We start from the raw sequence: 24,483 nt of genomic DNA on the forward strand, positions 1-24,483 counted from the left end.
TGATTCATGTACACAGGGCTGACAAACTTTATAAAACCTATATAAAGATAGGAATCATCAGGCATACCCATAGTAGCAAATATTTGACTTCATTGGAACTCAGCTGGTCAGATGGTTATTTACATTATGGAGAATAGAACTGAAGTAAAGATTAGATAGCAAGTGCTGGTGCTGGGCATACACGTGTAACCTGAACACACACCTGTAACCCTAGCACTCAGGAGGATAGAGAGTTTGAGGCCAGCTGAAGCCACCCAGGGCCTCACATGTGCTAGGCAAGTACTCTACTACTGATTTCCTCAATCCCATGGAAATTTTTTTTTTACTTTTTTTCTAGTTCTAAAGAATAGAAACTCTTTATCACACATCATTCTGCCATTCAGCTTTGCACATTCTTATTTTGTCCCTTCAACTTTCATACCATTTCAAGAACAAATTATGTAGGGGATTGGCTGTCTCATTCCAGTTTCATAAAATAGGCAGGTGAGTCTGTGGAAAGGTTCCCATAAATGACTTAACTTATATGAAGAACTCAGAGCATACCTAGGGCATAATAAGCACTCTCTAGGAGTGAGTTATTGTTACTGTCATTTTTTATTGTTATCGCTGGGGCTAATCCCTGGGAGCTGTCTCTGTCCAAGACTGGGTGCCAGGTCCTCTCACTCATTCCTGTAACTTCTTGGTTCTAGGTACTGGAGGCCACAGCTGCCCTGTACAACCAGGATCTGTCTCGGCTGGAGCTGCTCCCAGGGGGACTCCTGGAGAGCCACGGAGACCCTGGACCCTTGTTTAGTACCATCGTCCTTGACCAATTTGTGAGGCTACGAGATGGTGACCGCTACTGGTTTGAGAACACCAGGAATGGGTAAGACCTTCCTGGGCCCCATCTCAGACTCTGCCTTGTCTTGGGTCCCAGACCTTCTGCCTGACTCTGTGTAGCCCCAGAAACCTTGATTCCAGCTTCCCCCTGTCCCTCTCCACCCCTCTGGGTCTCTTTCCTCATGGGGTTCCTAGGCCTGGGACCTGCATCTCTCTCCCCAACTCTTCTACCTCCAGGCTGTTCTCTGAGGAAGAGATTGCAGAGATCAGAAACACTTCCCTACGGGATGTTCTAGTGGCTGTCACCAGTGTGAACCCCACTGCTCTGCAGCCCAGTGTCTTTTTCTGGCTTGCAGGTAAGTGACCACAGGGTGGCTGGAGGGGTGTGAGTCTGGAGCCTTATCTTTCCTCAGCTGTGGGCTTGGCTCTGTGTGACTGAACAACACTGCAAGGGAGATATGAACTTTACCTCTATCCTCAGGAACTTGGCTTCTGGGTGTCAGGGCTGCCATGTACAGCTGTGTAGGTTCTCCTCTGCACAATCTCAGGAGAGACGCCTGAGTGATTGCAGGACCGACCCTCCCAAAGACCTGGGGAGGGGCTTCACATTCATCCGGGATGGAGTTGGGGCTGGGTGTAGCAGTAGGAGAGCCAACTGCAATGAGGATATCCCACCCCAGGGCAGCGATGAGAGAAGTGCTATGTTTGTGTTTGTGTGTGTGTAGTGTGTATGTGCATGCGAGGGAGAGATGGACGTTGAAGTTCGTTTTTTACCTCACTTACTACCCAAGTAGGCAAATGCTATAATGGCAGGGGTAAGCAGACCCTTCTCTACTACCCAGAGTGTCTCCTCCCCTTCTGCTACCTACTTTCCTCATTGATCCTGTACCAGAGCCTGTGCCCAGCACCCAGAACTCTGATTTCCTCTGCCTCCCCAAGGAGACCCCTGTCCACAGCCAAGACAGCTCAACACAGAGGGCCTACCAGCCTGTGTCCCGCTCATTGTTCGGGACTATTTTGAGGGCAGTGGATTTGGCTTCGGGCTCACCATTGGGACCCTATGCTGCTTCCCCTTAGGTAAAAGTGATGGGTGAGCATCTTGGGGCTAAGTGAGAGGGGCAAACTAAGTTGTGGGTTTGGGTGGTTCCATCTATGACAACAAACCATACAGAGAATTGTTCCTCTGGCAGGTAAAGAAAACATTAGGGCACAGGAATGTGAGAAGTGTCTGAATGTAGATAAGTGAGCTTCAGGAAGATTTGCCTCCCTGGTCTCCTGATATTCCCCCCAAGGCCCAGCTTTGTTAGCCTGGGGGAGTCCACAGTCCATAGCTGTCTTCAAGAACCTGGGCCTAGGAGACTGTCAGAAGCAAATCCTCACTTGAGAACCAGAGCTGGGATAGATATAGGTGCTGGGACACATTGCTGGGACTTTGTCTTTGGCAAGACTGTGTCTGGGTGGGCCAGCAGGTTGGGTCTAGCCTGTGGTTCAAGGACTCTGGTCTTAGTCTCTGGCTGGGAAAGGACCTGAGTAGTGGAATCAGGAGTGACTGGACAGATACCTTAGATGTCACCCAAGCTCCCCATGGGATGCAAAGTAGGTCCTCACACAATTTGAACCAGTAGAGTGGCAGACTTAGGAGGTGGGGAGAGCAGGCACTTTTGCCAAGAAAAGGAGTTGAGAAGGGAGCCACTTCCATCTCACCCTCCCCTGAGAGTCCTACTGCCTCTGCTCCTTCAGTGAGCCTGCTCAGCGCCTGGATTGTCGCTCGGCTCCGGATGAGAAATTTCAAGAGGCTCCAGGGCCAGGCCCGCCAGAGCATCATGTCTGAGAAGCTTGTGGAGGGTGTGGAAGGTAGGCCTGGGGCTGGCCACAGTGGTGATTGGAAGGACATGGCTCAGGGCTACAGCTCCCTCTTTCATCCCAAGAATCTGAGGAAAAGGCATCTCATTTCTAGGGCTATAGACAAGGCCAAGGCAGGTGGGGAAAGCCATGATGGCACTACGTAGAAGTTGGACCTGCAGTCTTCCAACTTCCATAGCTCTTCCCAGTGATCCCAAACTAAGGGAACATAACAGACTCATGGAAGAGTCATAAGCCCCTGCCTAGATCTTTCAAGGATACGATGACTCACAAATCCCCAAAGACTTTGTGCCACCTCACACTGGAATTGCAGGCAACAGAGAAGTGATTAATGGAGCTTTGGAGTCAGACTTGGGTTGGAATCTTGGTTCTACTACGGCAGACCAGCAATTGGACCTTAGGTAGATTTTTAAAATCTCTCTAATACTAGTTCTTCTTATCTATAAAATAGGAATTGATAACAGCACCTACATTATAGGTTTGTGATAAAACACTGTTGAGCATACAGTAAGCACTCTGGAAATCATAGTCATTGTAGTTATCCTCATGGGCTAGAGAAACAGCAGGACTGTTGGGAAGGGGATCACAATCAGTGTCCAGGAAGGGTCAAGAAGCCGTGGAGGCTTTGGTTGCTCTAAGTGCAGCCCTGAGCAGGCCTTCTTTCTCCCAATGTGTCCCTGGTGTACCCCAGCTGACCCAATCTGTCTCTCTCTCCCCAGCTTTGGAATGGCAGGGCCACAAGGAACCCTGCCGACCTGTGCTTGTGCACCTGCAGCCTGGCCAGATCCGTGTGGTAGACGGCAGGCTCACTGTGCTCCGCACCATCCAGTTGCGACCCCCACAACAGGTCAACCTCATCCTATCCAGCAACCATGGACGCCGCACCCTGCTGCTCAAGATCCCTAAGGAGTATGACCTGGTATGGCTCAACTGGCTCCTGGCTGTATGTCCACAGCCACAGCCAGGAAGGCAGCTAGGTGTAGGGGAAGGAACGCAGGACCAGAGGCAGGGTTTCTGGCGTCTAGTCCCTGGCTGTAGTACCTGGTAGAGAGAGAAACATGTTTGTACCGTTCTGGGCTTGTGGGATGGCATGATCTCCTCTTACTCTTGGCAGCCACAGTTGGCCTCTTCCTTTTCTAAGAATGTTTTCACAAGGACTCCTAGCTACAAGTCCCTGGAAGAAGCTGGGTCCTCTTCTCTATTCTCTCATTTCAAGATCTAGTGAATTTTTAGGAATTTTGAAGGAGTGCTAACTTAGAGGCTGATCCATGGACTCTGAATGCCTTGCTCATGGTCCCCTCCATTCTTTGACTTTCCTGCCTTCCCCTCCCTTCTCCAGGATGGACTCACAGGAAGAATGGCTTTGTACAAGTGCCCTTGACTGCTTGCTAACTCTGTACCTGTAAACAAGCCACTTAAGCCCATTTTCTCTTCTTCTACAGAAGAGGGAGTATATGTGGTATAATTCACGTAAAGCACCTATCCTTAAGAAGCCTTGACAAATGGTTGCACTTGCTCCTGACATCCCCATAGGTGCTGCTGTTTACCCTGGAGGAGGAACGGCAAGCGCTGGTGGAAAACCTTCGGGGTGTTCTGAAGGAGAATGGCCTGAGCTTCCAGGAGTGGGAGCTGCGGGAGCAGGAGCTCATGAGGGCAGCTGTGACACGGGAGCAGCGCAGCCATCTCCTGGAGACTTTTTTCAGGCACCTTTTCTCCCAGGTGTGTACCTGGGATCAGATCTGTCCATGTGAGTGTGCCTGCATGAGACCATGGGGTAACTCCCAGGGAAGTCAGAAGTTCTGAGTTCTCAGTTGGTAATCAACTCTGTTACAATTTTGAGCAAGTCACTAGACTTTATATTGCTGGAGTACTAGGTCAGAGGTCCAAACCTGGGGTGGGGAGGCTCCCAACAAATTAGGTCTGGCCCCTTGCCCTAGAAATAAAACAGAAAAGTGATGGTGGAAAGGCAGAAAAATAATCTAACCAATGTAATCAGCTAGGAAAGAGGGAGGAGATTCAGCCCCATCTTTGGGGATAATGACATAAGCTCTCAGATTATATAGGGAAGGGACAGAGTAGGGGGCAAGAAGCATGCATAGCTAATATATATATATATACTGATAATTGTATAAATATATATATATTTATTGTTGATTCTGAGGTGTAAACTCACGCCCTTGCACTTGCTAAGGAGGTGCTCTATCACTTGAGCCATGCCCTCCCAGCCCTTTAGCTTTAGTTATTTTTAGGATAGGTTCTTGTGTTTTTGCCAGGGGCTGGCTTCAGACCATGATCCTCCTACCCACGCCTCCTGCATATCTGGCATTACAGACATACACCATTGTGCCTGGTCTCATAGCAATCAATCTTGATCAAACTGTGGTCTGGTTGATCTTTATCTCAGTTCTGGTTCTACAAAGTGTCTCCTGAGAAGTTGTTATCATTGTCATCACTTGAGAGGGTAATCCATTCTCATGAGATGATTTCTTTTGCTCAGAGGGGCAGCGTAAACTCCCATCATGGGGTAATTGCACCTGCTTGTGGGGAAGTTGCATCCTGGATGATCTTCCTGCAAGTCTCAGAAGTTCTTGGGATCCAAGACGACTGCAGATTTAAGGCAGTCTCTGGAGACTCTTGGGTGCTTTTGGGGGGATCTGGAACAGGATCTGGTAGAAGCTGGTAGTAAAATACCTTAGGTTTTTTTTTTTTTTTTTTTTTTTTTGGTAGGACTGGTGTTTGAACTCAGGGCTTGTGCTTGCAAAGCAGGTGTTCTATCGCTTGAGTCACACCAACAGCCCATTTTGGTTATTTTGGAGATGGGGGTCTCTCAAACTATTTGCCTGGTCTTGCTTCAAACCTCGAGCCTCCCCATCTCAACCTCTTAAGTAGCTAGGATTACACGCATGAGCTACTGGTACCTAGCTCTTAGATACTCTTATCTTGGAGTGTTTGATCTTGAAGACCAATGAGATAAGTTAGATAAATTTTAGGGCTAACCAAACTACCAGTTTTTAAACAGACTTAAGTTAATCACTAAATGATTAACATGCCTCTGTGTAGAGCTGAGGAGGCATCTGAGCCAAAGTAAAGGAGGCAGATACAAACTGAAGCCAGAGATACCAATCATTATTTTGCATTTAGTTACCTATCAGGCATCTGGAAGGTCAAGCGAAGAGTTTGTGCTCTTCAGCAAAAGCAGCCTTTAAATCCTTGTTACATTTCATGCAAGGAGATGTCCCAGATGTGAGAGGGAAGTAATGTCCATGAATGAGGCAAGGAAGGCTAGACAGTGCAGAGACTCTGAGAGCCAGAGTTTGCCCCTCCTTGGGGGAATGCAGCTGTCAGGGGCCTTCATGGGACATTAATGTCCGCCTTGCAGACTTCTGAGCACTGTGGGGAGGACGTGGGGAAACAAGATAGGAAAGGAAACTCAAAGACTTAAGTCCACATCTGGTACAAATAAAGGCAACCTGAGAATAGAGCTGTGGAGTGGAGCAACATGGGAGATAAAAGATAAATACAGCCAGGCATAGTGGTTCACACTGGTAATCCCATCACCCCAGAGGCGGAAGAAGATGGTGAGTTGAAGGTCAGTCTGAGTTACATAGTCAAATCGGGTCTCAAAAAACCAAAGGCCAGGGATGTAGCTCAGCAGTAGAGTGCTTGCTTAGCATATGCAAGACCCTGGATTTGATTCTCAGCACTACCAAAAAACAAACAAACAAATAAACAGTATGGTTGCATGGTTCCCCCCACTGAAGAAGTTTATCATTTCGCTAGGAAGATGACTTGTGAATAGAAAGGATAACTGGTAAAGTATGATGGCTATAAAATGATCCAGAAAATTCTGGGCTAGGAGTTTAGAAAAGGTGAGCCTTAGCGGGGCATTGGTGGTTCACGCCTGTAATCCTAGCTACTCGGGAGGCAGAGATCAGGAGGATCACTGCTGGAAGCCAACTCTTGCAAACAGTTTGAGAGACCCTATCTCAAAAAAAATCCATCACACAAGGGCTGGCTGAGTGGCTCAAGGTGTATGCCCTGAGTTCAAACCCCAGTACTGCAAAAAAAAAAAACAAAACAAAAAAAAACCAGTGAGCCTTCAGGCTGGTATAAAGTCATAATGGAGATAGATTTGGCAAGGACTCAAAGGTGGAAAAGTTTTGGCTTAGAAGAAAGTAGGACTGAGCAGAGGTGCCCTGTGGAAGAACAAAAACATTAGTGTTTGAGAAGGAGTAAGGCTATCTGGGCTGGGGCAGCCCCATGTAGGAAGCTATAATTTAGTGGTCGTGTATTCTGTGCCACATTAAACCCTCCAACAAGTTGAATATTAAGTATGCACAAGAACTGAAGGACCCTCATCTGGGCAGTTCCTTACCAAGGCCCAGGTAGGACCTAGACGCTTCCACTCAGTTCTGACCCACATTGGAAGCCTCTGTGCTGGGAGGAAGGTGGGCTGCTGTATCCTTAGTGTGACTGCCAATCCCTGCTAGCTGCCCCCATGCTTCCCACTTTCAAAGCATTTTCCACACAACCTCCATTGTTAATTTGCACAATAACCCTGTGAGATAAGTAGGACAGGTGAGGAAATAAATCTCAGACAACTGAAGAGACTTGCCTGAGGTCAGGCAGCAAGCAAGTGGCAGAGTTGGGACATGAACCCATGTCTCTTGCCTCCAGCCCCAGGCTCTTTCCACGAAAGCACCTTGTTTGAAGCTGCAAGGTTTGCCTCATGAAACCACAACTAAACTTGAACTAGGCAACCCAGCTGATAGGCAGGAAAGACAGGTACCTTGGTCTGTGGTCTGTGCTCTTCTACTGGGGTAGTTCCTGTGTGGGAATGGAGATGACCTGTAATGAGAATTCCCCTTTTCTAAACCCAGCTAAAAGGCTTTTCCTAGTACAAACTTTTTTAGATGTAAGTAAGAGAACCCCACATAAAGAATCATTGACTCTGAGGATTCAGGTTGTTTCAGGAATTCCAGAGGGAATTCAACTTGACCTAAAAGACCTGGAAGAGAAAGCTGTCAGCAACCAAGCTCTTTGCTCTCTTAGGCTATCTCTGTTTTCTCTTTGACTCTGTGGAAGAGAGTGGTCCATATCTTGCGAGTTTTCTTGTGTTCAGAACAAGGCACATCTGGAAACTCTTAGTTCTAATTCCAGATCCCCAGCTGAGTGTGCATCCCTGGTCCAGTCAGCCAAGGCAGAGGGCCAGGACTCTACAGTACAAAATGGCCCCATGGACAACCCCTCAGGTTGCTTATTTGGGGATGCTGGACAGACAGCTCAGAAGGTGACTCCTCTAAGCTGCACTGCTTTAAGTCAAGGAAACCATGTCTCCTTCTCTCCCTCCCTCTGTGGGTGCCCAAGTGCAGGTGCTGGACATCAACCAGGCAGATGCAGGGACCCTGCCCCTGGACTCATCCCAAAAGGTGCGGGAGGCCCTGACCTGCGAGCTGAGCAGGGCCGAGTTTGCCGAGTCTCTGGGCCTCAAGCCCCAAGATATGTTTGTGGAGTCCATGTTCTCTCTGGCCGACAAGGATGGCAATGGCTACCTGTCCTTCCGGGAGTTCTTGGACATCCTGGTGGTCTTCATGAAAGGTGAGGGAGAAGAAAACAATTGTCCAGATAGCAGAGACTGAACAAAGGCTAGGAACTGAGTCTAGAGCGTGGTTGACCTATTGGAGATGGGGAGCACTAGTGCCAGGTTTCCAGCCGTGGTAGACACCTGGAGGTGCTGTGTCAGGCAGTGGGTCTTCACACTGGTGTTCAGCCCCTGTAGCCAACCTGTGGGTTCCAGATGATGGGGCTAGACTTGCCTCACAGAATCCTCCTCCCAGGCTCTCCGGAAGAGAAGTCTCGCCTTATGTTCCGCATGTACGACTTTGATGGGAATGGGCTCATTTCTAAGGACGAGTTCATCAGGATGCTGAGGTTGGTCCTCTGAAATAGCCAGGAGGGTAAACTAGGGCAGGCACTGGTTCATGAAGGGGAGAGCTGAAGTGTAAAGGGTCTCCTGCTTACCCTTGTAACCAGAGACTGTTATAACCAGTAGGGACCTTGAGATTTGGCTAGGTGGGGTCTTGCCGTTTGGCCACTGAAGGCCTGCCTAATGGCTCCCCTCCCCCAACCCCAGGTCCTTCATCGAGATCTCCAACAACTGCCTGTCCAAGGCCCAGCTGGCCGAGGTGGTGGAGTCCATGTTCCGGGAGTCAGGCTTCCAGGACAAGGAGGAGCTGACGTGGGAGGACTTCCACTTCATGCTGAGGGACCATGACAGTGAGCTCCGCTTCACGCAGCTCTGTGTCAAAGGTGGGGCCTCTTGGCAGGCGAGGCTGACTTACCTTTTAGGTATAATGCCTACGTACTTTTAGGAGCCCATGGCAATGTTTTAATTTCTTTTAAAAATCAGAAGAAAAATGAATATAATATTGAATAACTAATAACGTCTCCAGCCTGGATTACATTCTTGAATTTTTGTTGTTTGTTGTTGGTACTGGGGTTTGCACTCAGGGCCCCTGCTTGCTAGGCAGGAGCTCTACTACTTGAGTATGCCCCCCAGGCCCCTATATTCTTCCTTAAACTGACACAATTCTAAACTATAATTTCTAATTTGCTTTTTATTTGTGTGGAGAAAGGGACCCAAGAAGGTGAAAGTGCCAGTGCCCATGAAAATCACAGTGCATCCTTGCTGGTGGGGTGGGTAGAGTCAGGATGGGTCAGGAGATGGTGGCTGGAACCCTGCTTCCTCTGGCTCCTTGCCAAAGTTTCCCCCCTCCCCAAACACTGCTTAGTGCCTAGGACAAGGAAGAAACAATATCTTCTTGTTGCAGCCCTCCCCAAGCCAGACCTTATCCCCCTCAACCAGGTTCCTGGTTCTGGGAATAGGGCAGTGCTTTTTTTGGGTTTTTTGAAACTATATTCCCTGGCTAAGTGTTCAGTAAATATTTGCTGAGAGAATCAAGACCCAATTCTATAGTCCTTTCCTCTACTTCCTGCCCTACCTGTGTCGGACTCAAGTAGGGGAGGGTAAGGTACAGGCTGAGCGAGGAAGGGGTATGCAGAGGGAGGTAGAGGTCTGGCTGTGGCCCCTGCTCTGAGCTATCATAGTGTTTTCTCAGCTTGAGATTCTCAGTGGGACATGTTGAAACCAAACCCAGTCCTTCCCAGGATTATGAGAAAAGTGGGGGCTGGGTGGTCCCTATGGGGGACAGGAGCAAGTTAGAGAAGACATGGATGAGCCTTTGGACAAGGTTTCTCCTGGCCCTGGGGCTGAGGGGAGCTGGTAAAGAGGAGATCTAACACTCATGATTCTGCAGCTTTCCACTTTTACCAGGCAGCCAGGGCAGCAGGCACTTGGGACTGAGTACAGGGGCAAGGGAGATGCCTGGAAGTGAGCCAGGCCACCAAGTCCCAGGCTTGGAGACTGAGGAGGGTTAAGCTGAAGGTTAACCTTGTGTATTGTCTTGTTTTCCTTTTTATCATAGTTATGCTTTGTTGATTTTATTTTCTTTGCCTGCTATAGGCCACACCTCCAGCCCTATTTTCAATAGTTTAAAATCTACAGTAAAGGAACAAGAATACTATAAACAGTCGTTCACCATTCACCTAGCTTTTCCCTTGCTTACTATTTTGCCACATTTGTTGTTTGCTGAGCCGTTTCAGGGTATAGATATCTACACTTTCTTTTACTTGCTCATACCTCAAGTGAGAGATAGGTTCTCTCACTTTTGACCTTGGCTGTAGACCAGGGTCTTTTTTGCGGTTGGTTCAGCACTTAGATGTATGCTGGAGATTCCCAGGCCTCCTGTAAGAACCTGTATTTGCAGCTCAGTCTTATCCTGTTCTCAGTGTGCAGTCCAGGCAGGAACAACGAGGTGGAGTTCCCCTCCAATATTTTATTGCAAATGTTTTCAAAGAGATAAGTGGAAAGAATTTTATGGTGATCTCCCCTGCACTCATCACCTCGATTCTGCATTTAACTCTTGGGAGGTTTTAAACAGGAAGATCTTTAGCAGAGTTTTTGCCGCAAAAGGTGCTTAGCAGGTAGGTTACATACACTTCCTGAATTCTAACCCCATACCTGACAACAGTCCCAAGAGTGGGACATTCTTAGGGAAGCCTGCCTGACTAACTTTGTTTTAGGCCTTCCTTCTCCCTCCTCACCTATGGCTGGATCCATCCATCTCCCAGTAGGACAAGGGCTGGAGGCAGTGAATGGGGTCCCCATTGAATGGGGACCCTTTACAGGTCTGAACATGGGAAGGTGGGGTGTTGTGCATTGAGCCAGGCTCTCCTGGGTTCTAGGCCCAGAGCTGCTCCCTAGTCCAACTCTGCATTGCAGGAGTGGAAGTGCCTGAAGTCATCAAGAACCTCTGCCGGAGAGCCTCCTACATCAGCCAGGAGAAGATATGGTGAGCCTCCACCGGGGGATGTTGAAGGGAAGTGACAGGGAGTTGCCATTTCTCTCCTTAGAATGGCTGGAATTGGGGCCAGCATAGTGACATGCAGCATCTTCACACAAACTAGAAAAAGGCACTCATTACTCTAGGCAGGCACTATCCTACACCAGGATGAGTGGAAAGCTTGCTGGATTTCAGTGCTCACTTACTGCCTTCCAGATGTTCTTGTGGAAGGCACAGGCACAGAGCCTCAGCTGGGAGCCCCCAGGATCTGACACACTTTCTTCTGTCTCTTTCTCTCTCTTTCTCTCTCTCTGGGTCTCTGTGGGAATCCTGCTGTCCTCTCACTGAGAGCTCTGATCTTTTCTGGAAACAGTGGATTTGGAGTAGACCAAGGTCAGCAGGTGGCGAAGGCCTGATCTCTTACCATTCCTTCCTAGTCCCTCTCCCAGAATGAGCGCCCACTCTTCCCGCAACAATGTCAAGACTGAGTTGACACCACAGAGACTGCAGTGCCCCATGGACACAGACCCTCCCCAGGAGATTCGACGGAGGTTTGGCAAGAAGTATGATAGCTCTACCTCTGATTGCTAGACATTCCATCCGTCCTTCAACATCCATTTATCTGTTACTTGCACTGTGCTCAACACTGGTGGTGTGGGCAGATAAATAATTCCCACCCAAGAATGCCAGTCCTGATGAGAGTCTGGCTACTGATAATTACAATGTCCCACTGATGAGTGTTATAATGGTGGTATGAACAGGGGCTTCAGAAGTCAGAGAAGCCCTCAGGGAGGAGGCGTCTTGTGAGCTGCCAGTAAAGACTAACTATGGATGCGTGGTGGGAGCTAGGAGCTACAGATGGAGGGGAAGGAGCTGTCTGTGAATAGACCTGGGGTAGATGGAGTGCATCACCTGGATGAAATGACCAGTTGGGAGGCTGACCCTCCACTGACTACTCACATATTGTGGGGTCTGAGCCTTTGCTTCTGCATGAGTCGCTGGACACCCCTCCCTGCTTGGGTGGCTCCCTTTGGGGAAGCGGGGCTTCACTAGCGTGGAGCTCCCTGGGGGGCTGGGGGCGGAGGGCTAAAGCGTCCTGTCTCCCAGGGTAACGTCGTTCCAACCCTTGCTGTTCACCGAGGCGCACCGAGAGAAGTTTCAGCGCAGCCGGCGGCACCAGACTCTGCAGCAGTTCAAGCGCTTCATCGAAAACTACCGGCGCCACATCGGCTGCGTGGCCGTGTTCTACGCCATCGCCGGGGCGCTCTTCCTGGAGCGGGCCTACTGTGAGGCGACATCGCTTACGGCTTACTGCAAGCCACGGGCACGTGGACGGTGGGGAGGCTCTGAGATAGCCTCCCTGGGGGCGGGGTCTATTGCAAGTGATTGGCAGTCCCTGGGGCGGGGCCTGAGATAAGTGACAGCTCTGGGGGCGGGGCCTGTCGTGGGTGCTGGCAACCAGGAGAATGGAGCTTGCTGGAAGGAAGACTGTGGAGTGGCCTATTGTGAGTGGCGGGCGGCCAGGGCCTGTGGTCGATGACCTCCCTGTCCTCTGCACTGTCCCCCGCCCCGTAGACTACGCCTTTGCAGCACACCACACGGGCATCACGGACACTACCCGCGTGGGTATCATCCTGTCGCGGGGCACGGCGGCCAGCATCTCCTTCATGTTCTCCTACATCCTGCTCACCATGTGCCGCAACCTCATCACCTTCCTGCGGGAGACCTTCCTCAACCGCTACATTCCCTTCGATGCCGCCGTGGACTTCCATCGCTGGATCGCCTCCACAGCCATCGTCCTCACAGGCAGGGAGGGCCTGCTGCTTCAGGAATTCTCTCCATGCCCTCCCGGTCCCTGTATCTTCCCCTACACTGACAGTCCCTACCCTATACACCTGCACTTGACTTTAAAGTAAATCTTGGAGGGCCTTCTGCATAAGGATGGAGTGGGTGGGGCTGTGATGTGACATAAGCCCAGGAGTGTTCCCGCACTACCCTGAGCACCTTCCCCACACTTTCCAGTGCATCTCACCAGCCTCCAGCTGACAAACTACCCCAGGACGAGGGCACATACTGTATCTCTCCCAGTTCTTATGCTTTAAAACAAAACTGTGTGAGAAACCCAAGGAATGAGCTTCTAATGATATAATTTCAGACTCGGGGGAAAACCAGACATTTGATTAGCGATCAGAAGTCCAAACCCTCAGGGACCTTCTTCAGGCCCCCTGACTCTGTTTGGCAGAGTTTTCCACCTTGGGCTGAATGCATTGTGTCCTCCTCTTCCCTGGGATGATCCCTAGGCTGGCCCAGCCCAGGCTCACCACCCCCATCTTTCTTTCTTAGTCTTACATAGTGCGGGCCACGTGGTGAATGTGTACCTGTTCTCCATCAGCCCACTCAGTGTTCTTTCCTGCCTCTTCCCTGGCCTGTTCCATGATGATGGGTGAGTGGGGAGAGGGGGATTGGGGGGGAATTCCTTGCAGGTGGAAAGAAAGAAATCCTCTTGGCCCAGAGAAGAGCATCATCTTCCAGGTTCTGGAGCAGACAATGACCAACCTGAAGGGGAGACTGGTGGCTGGGTTGGGCTGCCTCCTATGGAGGGTCCCCCCCACCCCAGATGTCCCAGAGAACTCCTCTCAAGGTCCATCCTTGCTTGCTGTCCCTTCCACACAGGTCTGAGTTCCCCCAGAAGTATTACTGGTGGTTCTTTCAGACTGTACCAGGTGAGGACTACCCCTCCCCACAGTGAGTTTGTAGGCCTGACTCTGAACTTCAGGTTCTGGGTTCTATTATCATAGTGGATCCCAGACTCACTTAGCTCTCACTGTGAGCCAAGCTCTGCCTTCTGACCTTGAGAACACTCCTGGGGGTTAGGAGACTTAAGTGACTCTGCATTCCAATCCTCCCCTACTGGGGATTAGTTCCTCCCCTAGGAAGGGCTAACTGGCCTCTACTCTGGACTAGTTCTTGGTGGATTGGGAGTGGACCCTTCACCATCACATACTCACCTACCAAGCCACGTGGGGTAGGGATCAGGCTCTTTGTCAACCTAGACAGAAGCCCGCCACACACCCCCTTTTAGGATGTCTTGACAAGGGCTTTTAGGGACATATTCCTAACTCCCTATAATCACCCATTTTAGAGCTATTAGCTGTGAATCTATTCAACCTCTTCTTGAATCTATTTGTATTTTCAGTCTGTTACCTCCTTGGGGTAACACATTTTCTCACTCCTCTCTCAGAAACACAGCATGGGTTTTTTTAGTTTTTTTTTAATCCCATAAAGCTGTACTTTGAACTTCAGAGGATTCTCACTAATTCCTGCACACTGGGATTTGGTGGGTAAGGCTGTGTTTATGCTCTCCTCTCCGGTCAGGACTTTACAGGCTTTGGCAGGATCCCTTCTTAACCTTTGCTTTTCCACACTGCAGGGCTCTAATCTTCCTAATTACTGACTTTCTCCTTCTTGATCTCCTGAGGGACCATTCTCTGTGCTTCCAACCCCACCCTGGCTCTAGCACTATCCTCCTGTGCACTCATGGCCTGGCCTGGGAGCCCCCATGAGAGAGGGGGCTTTATACCAACTCTAGACTGGCCCTAGGGACTCTAGTGATAAGCAAGACAGTGTGGTTCCACCCACACATTAATGGTACCAGAGTTCATGCTAGGTGCTGTGGCAGCCAAGTGGGGTGATGCAGGGACAGGGACCAAGCCTTGACACCATGCAGGAGGGGCCTGCCATTTCCAGTGCATGACCCAGAGATCCCAGAGTGCACACCCCTTGTGTTCATTCCTTTGGCGCATATTTATACAAGGCCTACAGTGTGCTAGGCCCTGCAGCAGCACTCGAATTCAGGGGTGAGCTAGCTGGTTCTTGTTCTTGTGGACCTGAGAATTAGCAAAGTGAGAGACATTAAAAAAAAAAAAAGTGATGACACAGATGGAAAATAACAATGGCAGCAAGAGCTATGGGACCAATCAGTGGTGTGGAGGAGGAGGAAGGGGTTTTCCACCTCCCATTTTTGGCAGTGGAGTTGAGAGAGACCCTGACCCTGGACACCCCTCTGCAAGGCACTGCCTCTCTGCCCTCCACCTTTCTGTTCACTTGGCAGGTCTCACAGGGGTTCTGCTGCTCCTGGTCCTAGCCATCATGTATGTCTTCGCCTCCCACCACTTCCGTCGCCGCAGCTTCCGGGGCTTCTGGCTGACCCACCACCTCTACGTCCTACTCTATATCTTGGTGAGGGCTTTTGGCTGTGAGCCAGGTGGGGGGATATGGGTGGGATGTTCCCAGAGAAGCAGTGAGGGCTGGGACATTAGTTCTCCACCCTCTTAGTTATTTCAAGTACCCTCTTTGCTTCTCCACTTCCCTCTTTAAAGGTGGAGATTGTATTGTGGGGCTCCCCAAAAGACTGACCCCACTTGCAGCACTTACAGATCACCTCTCTCACATGGGTTTGCAGGAGCAGCCCTGCCAGGCTGATCTACATTCCTCACAGACTCCTCCACATCTTCTGCCCATACAAACTTTCCCGCCTTTGGGTGGCTGACTTTGGTGTACTGTCTGCACCTAAGAGGGAGTCACTTTGTTTGTTGAAACTTAACTGGCTTCTGCCATTTTTGTTCCGATCATACTTTGGGGTGTGTTAGCTATACTACTCGGCCAAATGCTACCTGTGAAGTTAATGAGCTTGTTCGTAACATCTTCACATGGATTGCTGATAAGATGAATTTTTAAGACCCAACCTGTCCTGTTTCTTAACCTGGGCTTCATGTTTCCCTTCCTTCACATTCCCTCCCTTCTCCTGTTCCCCACAATCCTGGGTTCATCATCAGCTTATTTGCCCTGTCAGTTCCTGAGCTGATTCTGACCTGAGTCTGTGTTATCATTCTGTTTGCCTGCCTTTCGCAGGAACACAGGCAGTTCCCTCAAAGCCACCTCAGGGGCCTTGCTGGGAAACTAAACCAATTCCCAAGAGCCCTGCTGTTCCCACCACTTCATGATGCCAGCATTTAAGGAGCCCAGAGCCACTATGACTAGCCTCTTTATCTCCAGGCAGAATTGCACACAAGGGTCGCCTTTGTTCTGAGACAGAGTCCACCACTGCCTCGGGCAGGCTGGTTCCTGTTGTCTGACCAGTCTCCTCCCAGCTGCAGCTTTGTCCTCACTGACAGTTGGGAGGAAGCTCTGTTTCCATCCTGTGCCTCAACATCTCATGGTTCTGAAGTAGCTACCCAGTTTTGGCTTAGGACATTTCCTAGAACTGCTGACATTTGTTTCCAAAGAAGTTTCTCCCTCTGTGGGGCACTGTGGCCGACTTATCCTCCCCACCCCACTTCCCAATAATATGTGGGGCCCCAGCATTCTGGCTCCTGCCTCTGCTGGGGTACACATAATGTTGTCATTTCTGCTGATAAAACAGCTTCTTTGAACCAGTGGGGATGCAAGGAGAGTGGCCCGCCTGGATCCCTAAAGCCAAGACCCCTTTGTGATTTTTTTCTTGGGTTGTGGGCATCACTAGGGTTCAGAGCCACCCTTCCTTCCAGCAAGGGATCAGAAAGGTGTAGGCCCCGCTGTTGGGTAGTCCTAGCCTAGCAGCTTGGTGGGTCTCACCTGGAGGGAACTCAGGGCAAAAGTACCTTCTTAGTTCTCACTTATCCCAGGGGTAGCTTCTTGACTTTGTGCAGAAAGAGAAGTCACAAGGAAAGGACCCTAATGTAAAGTAGGCCCTGGGAAGGATGTCCAGGCTTCTGATTCAAGGAAAAGAAGGCGGGGCTAGCACCTCAAAAGCTGAGCTGGCTGCCCTACCACCCAGACCCCTTGGCTAATCAGAGTCTGTAGCAGCTTCGTGGTTTAAAAGTAAAACTAATACAAAATGGGGTGTATAAACAGAGGAGTATGAGGTCACCCTGCTATTGTACTGGTTGGGAGCTTTAGAGCCTTGGGGGGTGGGTGTGGGCTCCATAATGAAAGGAACTTCAAGAAAGCAGAGCCAGTCAGAGAGTGAGTCCTGTGGGGAAAGGCTCAAGAGTTTGGAAACTCAACTGGGGGAAGGGATTCCTGAATGAGAGACCCAACTTCAGTTGAACAGATTATCAGCAGAGGGTCTCTTCTACTAGCTTTGTATGAGGCCCATAACTCTAACCCTTACCCTTAGGAACGTCAGATTCGCTGCAGTGGTAAATATCGGATTAATTGCTGAGTAGAGCATTCAGATAGTCAATTACAGGAATTCATGGAAGAGGGATTCACTAGCTCCGAACTGGTTAGGGGAGACGTTGGGGATAAGATGGGACTTGGGCCAAGGAGAGATTAGCTAAACCATGACAAGGTTGAGTGGAAACTGAAGAGCAATCCAGGTAGAAAGATACAGGTAAAAGGGCATGAGCTCCGGGGTGGGGGTGGGAATGGCGAAAGGGTATTCAGGGGATGGCGGAGACAGGTCTGGCTGTGGATGTTCAGAGGGTACTAGGTGGTGGCAAGACATGCTGGTGATGCAACTGAAGCTGAGGGGCTGTGGCTCAACTGAGAAGTAATAGAACATGGTGGAGCTCAGAAAGCAAAGAGCAGAGGGTGAGGAAACCAGGGTTAGGCAACACCCATGATTGGGGGTGGCAGAAGGAATAGAGCCAACGGAGAACTGGAAAGTGAGTGGCCTGAGAGGCAAAGAGGGAGAACCAGTAGAGCATTGTTATTGAAGTGGTGGTGTCTGGTGTGGGGGGGGGGGTCGCTAGTGTCACAGGCTGCCAAGATTGGGAGTGGCTATGGTCTGGAAGAAGACCTCAGGGTTTGTCCATTCACGTGTTTGTTGGACCCTCAGTGGGCAGGTCCTAAGGAGAGGCAGAGGTGGAGCCAGACCGACCTAGACTCAGGAGCAAGTGAGTAGAAAGAATGGAGACAAGCAGTGTGTGACCACATTAGACAAATTTATTAGGGAAAGGACCAGAGCTGGATGATACCATCAATTATTTCATGGAAAACTAGCTAGGTGTTCTTAGTCTTCAAAAAGGGGAGAAGGAGAAACTCCTTTCCCTAAAAGTTGAGTGCTTGCCACATGTTAGGAGCTGAGAGAATACTGGCAAGCAGTCCCTACTGCCTCAGTAGGGGGAAAACAATGGTGAGCATGTGAGTGAATTAACACAAAATGATGGCGGATGATGACGAATGCTGTGAGAGTTAACAGGGAGATGTGATAGGTCTGAGGGAAGGCTGAAAGAAGTGGCATTTCTGCTGAAAGTAGCCATGGGGAAGGGCAGCCCAGGCAAAGGGAAGCAGGTGAAAAAGTCCCCAACTAGAAAGGACTTGCCATATTGTATTTGAGGAACAGAGAGGGAGAACCAGCTAGCGGGCAGAGGTTAGAGTACTGCAAGGCCTTTAGTACAATGAGAAATTCACTAAAGTTTTTTAAGTTGAGGCTGACATGATAGAAAGCACTTCAAAAAGTCACTCTGGTTGCCTTGGAGTCCAGACTTCTGCATGAATCCAGGTGGGAGTAGACATGAATTGGTCTAGGGTGGTGGCAGGGAAATGGAAAATAGTATTATTCCTGTGGAATGCTTTGGAGGATGGAGTTGGGACTGGTTAGGTCTTAGAATCTGGAAAAAGCATGGTACATAGTGAGTGAGACTGGATGTACCAATGGAGAAGGATGTGGGTCTAAGACTTGAGGCAGCCCTCATACCATGTTGTGGGTGTCACTAGGTCTGAGCTGTGCTATTTTCTCTTTCCAGCTCATCATCCATGGCAGTTTTGCTCTGATCCAACTGCCCCGATTTCACATCTTCTTCCTGGTCCCAGCACTTATCTATGTGGGGGACAAGCTGGTGAGCCTGAGCCGGAGGAAGGTGGAGATCAGCGTGGTAAAGGCGGAGCTGCTGCCTTCAGGTAGCAGCCTGGATGCTGTCATGAGGGAACCAGCTTGGTGGCACTGAGGCAGAGCCTGGACCACAGCTCTTGGCCTGACCTAGTAGAGGTGGCAGAGGCCTGGGATGGTTGGGAGGAACCATCTGGAAAGAAATGCTCTTTTCCAGGGTACCTGAGCCTCTCTCACTATAGAAGGTGGAAGAGGTTAGGCCAGGCTTCCCCTTTGCCCTGCCAACCCCGAGCTCCTACTCAGGGAGAGCTTCTGATGGGAGAAGGCCTCCTTTGTCATATTCCAGAAGCACAGCTGAGGCTTGGTTGGGGGAACTTCTTAGAAGCCACACTACTTCTTGGTTCAGGACAGCAGCCTTCTCCCCACCATCCCTCCCTAGGAGTGACCCACCTGCAGTTCCAGCGGCCCCAGGGCTTTGAATACAAGTCGGGACAATGGGTACGGATCGCCTGCCTGGCTCTGGGAACCACCGAGTACCACCCCTTCACGCTGACCTCTGCACCCCATGAAGACACTCTCAGCCTGCACATCCGGGCAGCGGGGCCCTGGACCACACGACTCAGGGAGATCTACTCACCTCCAACGGGTGACAGCTGTGCCAGATACCCAAAGGTACCCAGACCCAGGCCAGATGTGCTATGTTCTCCCACATCTTCTAAGTATCATCAGGCTCTCCACTGTGTTCCTCCCCTCCCCCAATCCAGAGATTGGCTATTCCAGATAATATCAGAAGCCATCTCCTCTGTTCTCCCCGCTCACTCCATATACCTATCTGCCTTTTCCTGCCTACCATTTCTGGCTTCAGAACTATGGTAGAAGCCATGCTGAACTCAAACCCACTGCCCTACCTTCAGCTGTACCTCGATGGACCATTTGGAGAAGGTCACCAGGAATGGCATAAATTTGAGGTGTCGGTGCTGGTGGGAGGGGGCATTGGGGTCACTCCCTTTGCCTCTATCCTCAAAGACCTGGTTTTCAAGTCATCGGTCAGCTGCCAACTGCTCTGTAAGAAGGTGAATGTTCACCCCTCCTACAAGCCCACAGTCCCCCCCATCACTGTGCCCATGTTTCTCTCTTCTTGATCTCTTCCCCCAAAAAATGTGGGCAAGGACAAGTTGGCCTGAGACCTGGAAGTGGGTGGTTGATGGGGAGGTGTCAAGATATCCCCAGACTCTGAAGGACAGAATTGGTTTGCTGATGCCTACAGTCTACCGCCTGGCTTCCAAGGGCTCTTTCCCTTCGTTATGAGGTGTTCCACATAGGATTTGCTTCTGGGAGTCCCTCCAGGTAGGGTTATAGGGAGGTTAAAAGCAAAATCAAACACAAAACATTCCCTCTTACATGCCCAGCCATGGGAGCACTGCTGCCTGGGAGAGGGAAGGGCATGTTTAGGGTGGGGCACAAGTGAAACTGGCTTAAGTCTCAGAAGGAAGAGGAGGACAGATGGCAAGGCAGGGCTGGTGGGTTGGGCTGCTTCAGGAACACAACCTGGGCCTTCAGTCCCCCCACCCTACACAGGTCCCCTTCACTCCAGCCTGGACCCAGTGGCAGGTCCCACCCAGCTTGTCTCTCTTGAGCCTGGCAAATGAGTCAGGGGCGCAGGAATGCAGCATGCCCAGCCCTTATGCTGTCAGCACTCAGAGAGTGACAGCTCCCTTCCCCTCCTCTGTTGGTGCCGGCTGTGCTTCTGCTTCTTAATCCACAGAGCCCTACTTCTCCCCCTCAGAAGCTGGAGTTGACTCCCGGGCCCCAGGGAACTCCCTCCTCCTGGTCTCCCTTTGAGGTCATTCCCAGCCTCTGGATCAGGCAGTTGGGGCTCGCCTGAGGTTGCTCTGTGAAATGACCCCCAGCCCACTCCCTCTGTGCAGTCCCTCCACGGGCAGCCTTCTGACACTGGGGTGTTAGGATGGGCTTGGGCTGAGAAAGCTGTTTCCCATCCAATAGACCTTCAGCTCTAAGTCATAAGGGGAGAGGGAGGGAGCTTTTGCCTGACCTCAGGCGGCTTCTGATTTCCACCTCTCCATGCCCTGGGGCAACCCATTTTTGGCCTCAGAGCCTGACCCTGTGGCCTGAACTCATCTCCCAGGCTGTCTGAGGATAAGCACAATCTGACTGAGGTCAGGAGAGTTCTATGTGGAGATCCCTGGGATATAGCATGCCTGAGCTGTGCTGGTCCTGAGCTCTGGCATGTGTCCCCAGATCTACTTCATCTGGGTGACGAGGACCCAGCGGCAGTTCGAGTGGCTGGCTGACATCATCCGGGAGGTGGAGGAGAATGACTGCCAGGACCTGGTGTCTGTGCACATCTATATCACACAGCTGGCTGAGAAGTTTGATCTCAGGACTACCATGCTGGTAGGTCAGAGCCAGCCAGGCAGAACAGGTGGGCACTGTTACGAACTAGGAGTTGACCCTGGTAGTGCCTGGCTGTGACTTTTCTCCATCTCCCCCTCTTCAGTACATCTGTGAGCGGCACTTCCAGAAGGTACTGAACCGGAGTCTGTTCACTGGCCTGCGCTCTGTCACCCACTTTGGCCGCCCCCCCTTCGAGCCCTTCTTCAACTCCCTGCAGGAGGTCCACCCACAGGTAGGTCTACCCCCATCTCTTCATCTTTATCATCTTGGGTCTGAGCAAAGGTCCCAAACCTGCTCCATCAGGGGAAGAATTGGCTGCTGCTGGGAATCCTTCACCTGGAAGATTGGTAGGGGTAACAGAATGGAAAAGGATAGACAGGGGGTCACCCTGAGGTGCTAAGGGAGGAGGCAGGCAACAGGAATTTGCCAACTCTGGAGCCAAGATTCATTGTCTAAAAGGAAGAGCTCAGTAATCGAACCAGTCTTTGACATAAACTCAGGGATACCCTCACTTAATACCGAGCCAGCCCTAACCCTGGACACTGAGCTAATTTTCACCATGAACATTGGGGTGGCCACTGCTCTCATAAATAGGGAGCTGTCTCTCAACTTGAACATTGATTAAGCTGGTCCCTATTAGAAACACTGATCCAGCACTTCCAGAATTGAACTAGACTTATAAGCACTGAACCAGTCCTCACCATGTATAGCACAAAGCAGACCTTCATCAGGAACACTGGAGAGGCTCTAACTGATCTTTGCACCTTGAACATGAACCTAGATTTCCCTCTGAACATGGGGTTGACTCTGCTAATGAACAATGTGCTAGTCTTCATTCTTTTCTTCCTGTAACAGGTCCGGAAGATTGGGGTATTTAGCTGTGGTCCTCCTGGCATGACCAAGAATGTGGAAAAGGCCTGTCAGCTTATCAACAGGCAGGACAGGACTCATTTCTCTCACCATTATGAGAACTTCTAGACCCCCTGCCTAGTGACTTTGCCCATTGGCCATCAGAACAGAGGTTTGGGCCCACTGCACCATATCTCTGTGTTTCCTATCTGGCTGCTTCCCTTTCCCCTTTTCCACCTCTCAACTTGGTCCAGGTGGCCATTGTCGGACATCATGTATGGGCTCAGGGATCTCTAGGCCCAGAATGAGTCTCAGCCTGCAGAAGTGGGGATGGGAGGGCGGGCACTGTCTAGGAACAACAGGTTGGGAAGTAGGAGAGCTATTGGTTTGGGGCAAAGTGAAGTCTCTTCTTCCAGGCTAAGGGAAAAAAAAAAAACTCATTAGACAAGCTAATGTGTGTGTGTGTGTGTGTGTCTAGGACGAAGGATAAAATGGAGGGGCAGATGCTGGCATCTTAAAACTCTCCCCACCCCCACACCTTCCCCTCTCCTAGGCACCCCACTTTCAAAAGGGCTGGCAAATGCTTTGGAGAGGGCAGAGGCTGGACCCATAGCAAACAACTTACAGAAACCTCCATCAGAGCTCCAGTCTAACCTAACTTGCACAACTGATTTTCTCTTCCAAGTTTTTAATCATGTATTATAGTCAGACCCTGGCCCAACACCTAGCTAATGCAGTGCCTTGCAGCCTTCTTCTATCGTCTCTTTTACAAATAAATCACGTTTTCACCTTTGGGATTTCTTCTTTTCTGCTTCAGGACAGGGTGAGGCACAAGGAAAGGAAACTACTCACCCAGTCGGCTTGCCAGACTGGTCCGAACATCTCTTTAAGCTTGCTGGCATTCACTGAATCAAGGAACCTGCCTAAGGACAAGTGCCCCAACTGGAGACCCTTCCTTGCCCAGAAGTGCTCTTCCTGACAGAGGGCCCCTCTGGGCAGCTACTCTGAGGCCTCTAGAGACTGATCAGGAGGGGCAGAGAGACAGCGGTGGGCTGGGCAGAGAAGAGAGAATGGGATAGGGCTAGAGTGGCTCAAGTGGTGCAAGCACAAGGCCCTGAGTTCAAACCCTAGTACTGCAAAAAAAAAAAAAAAAAAAAAAGGGGGATAGGACATAGCAAGAGCCTACAGGGAGCCACAGAACCTCAGCTACACCCAACTCTGAGTAATGGGTGGGTTGGGCACCTGTGCTCACATGGATCTTCTAGATGACAGAGAGGAGACAGATAAACCAATAACCAGCTTCTTTAGTCTTATTTTCTCATCTGCAAAATGGCTGGATGCTCTCCAGTCACTTAAAGATAGGGTGAGTCTCTGAGGGAATTTCTGAAACACTGCCTAATTTCAAGTGATCTTTTCTATTGTCCCCCCCACGGAATTCCTATGTTAGATCACTTCTCCTTAATTCCAAGAAAATAGCAATTAGATTAGAAACTCCCAAATCCTGAGATTCACACCACACATGGGCTTTTGTAGGGAAGCTGTCTGGAGGTGTTTGGCACGACCGGGGAGTTTCTGGTCATTTTGTCGATGGAGGAGACGGGCCTGGGCGTCTCCAGCAGCTTGTTCTGCCTGACAACCTAGTAGGTATTCCTGGGGACTGGGTCCATAGGCGTCAGCGGGCTCCAGGTTCGAACACCGGCAGGCGCGTCGCCAGGGCTGCTGAAGGGTGTGGGTGGCCTTGCGCCCTGGGCGGATGGTTAGAGGCGCGACCACCAGGGGGCGCGCACGGCCAGCCCTGAGCTAAGTAAGGGAAGGAGCTTAGAGCCAGGATCTGCAGGGTGCGGGTCTCCAGGGGGCCAGTCCTTCAACCGGGAGCTGAGGGAGTCGTGCCCCACCAGGCTTTCCGTGGAAAAGGATGGAAGACCCCGCATCCACCCCGCCGTCTTCCGGCCTCTGCAGGCGCGCGTCCTCCGCGTGGCAGGGCCGCCCACTCCCTCCCGCCTGGCGCGCTGCCTCTTTGTCTCTCCGCGTCTCCCCTCCTCCCAGACAAATGGCTGTTGGCAGGAAATTGGACGCGCTCTTGGGAATCCGCGCTTGGCGGTGCGGCGAGGAGGGGCGCCGCGTGGCCGCCGGGTCCCGGGTGTTCCCAGCCCGGGCGGGGCATGTTTTGACATATCGTCAAAGAAAGGAACTTGCTGCTTCGAAAGTGCTTTTCACAGCCGGCCTTGGTCTGCTGAGGAACTGATTCATAAACAGAATCTGTGCTCGCTTCCCGCTCCCAACCCGGTCGACCCGGGGGCGGCGCCCAAGGCGGACGCGCAG

At 50.8% G+C, this 24,483-nt stretch overlaps 1 protein-coding gene across 1 annotated transcript in view; it reads left to right on the plus strand.

Annotated features, from left to right (window-relative positions):
• Duox1 (dual oxidase 1) overlaps positions 1-22,955 on the plus strand; it is a 33,929-nt gene extending 10,974 nt beyond the window's left edge. The window contains exons 13-34 of the mRNA XM_074065868.1: positions 690-865; positions 1,057-1,175; positions 1,759-1,896; positions 2,560-2,673; positions 3,402-3,601; positions 4,216-4,401; positions 8,055-8,280; positions 8,520-8,613; positions 8,816-8,991; positions 11,024-11,093; positions 11,522-11,647; positions 12,192-12,370; positions 12,660-12,890; positions 13,428-13,527; positions 13,758-13,807; positions 15,196-15,323; positions 18,815-18,968; positions 19,337-19,569; positions 19,812-19,970; positions 21,157-21,312; positions 21,416-21,544; positions 22,168-22,955. Of these exons, the coding sequence (XP_073921969.1) occupies positions 690-865; positions 1,057-1,175; positions 1,759-1,896; positions 2,560-2,673; positions 3,402-3,601; positions 4,216-4,401; positions 8,055-8,280; positions 8,520-8,613; positions 8,816-8,991; positions 11,024-11,093; positions 11,522-11,647; positions 12,192-12,370; positions 12,660-12,890; positions 13,428-13,527; positions 13,758-13,807; positions 15,196-15,323; positions 18,815-18,968; positions 19,337-19,569; positions 19,812-19,970; positions 21,157-21,312; positions 21,416-21,544; positions 22,168-22,290 (3,267 nt within the window). The 3' untranslated portion in view covers positions 22,291-22,955. The remainder of the gene's footprint in view (positions 1-689; positions 866-1,056; positions 1,176-1,758; positions 1,897-2,559; positions 2,674-3,401; positions 3,602-4,215; positions 4,402-8,054; positions 8,281-8,519; positions 8,614-8,815; positions 8,992-11,023; positions 11,094-11,521; positions 11,648-12,191; positions 12,371-12,659; positions 12,891-13,427; positions 13,528-13,757; positions 13,808-15,195; positions 15,324-18,814; positions 18,969-19,336; positions 19,570-19,811; positions 19,971-21,156; positions 21,313-21,415; positions 21,545-22,167) is intronic.
• The last annotated feature ends 1,528 nt before the right edge of the window (positions 22,956-24,483 follow it).

This window comes from Castor canadensis, chromosome 2 (genome assembly GCF_047511655.1).
Source record: "Castor canadensis chromosome 2, mCasCan1.hap1v2, whole genome shotgun sequence".
NCBI lineage: Eukaryota > Metazoa > Chordata > Mammalia > Rodentia > Castoridae > Castor > Castor canadensis.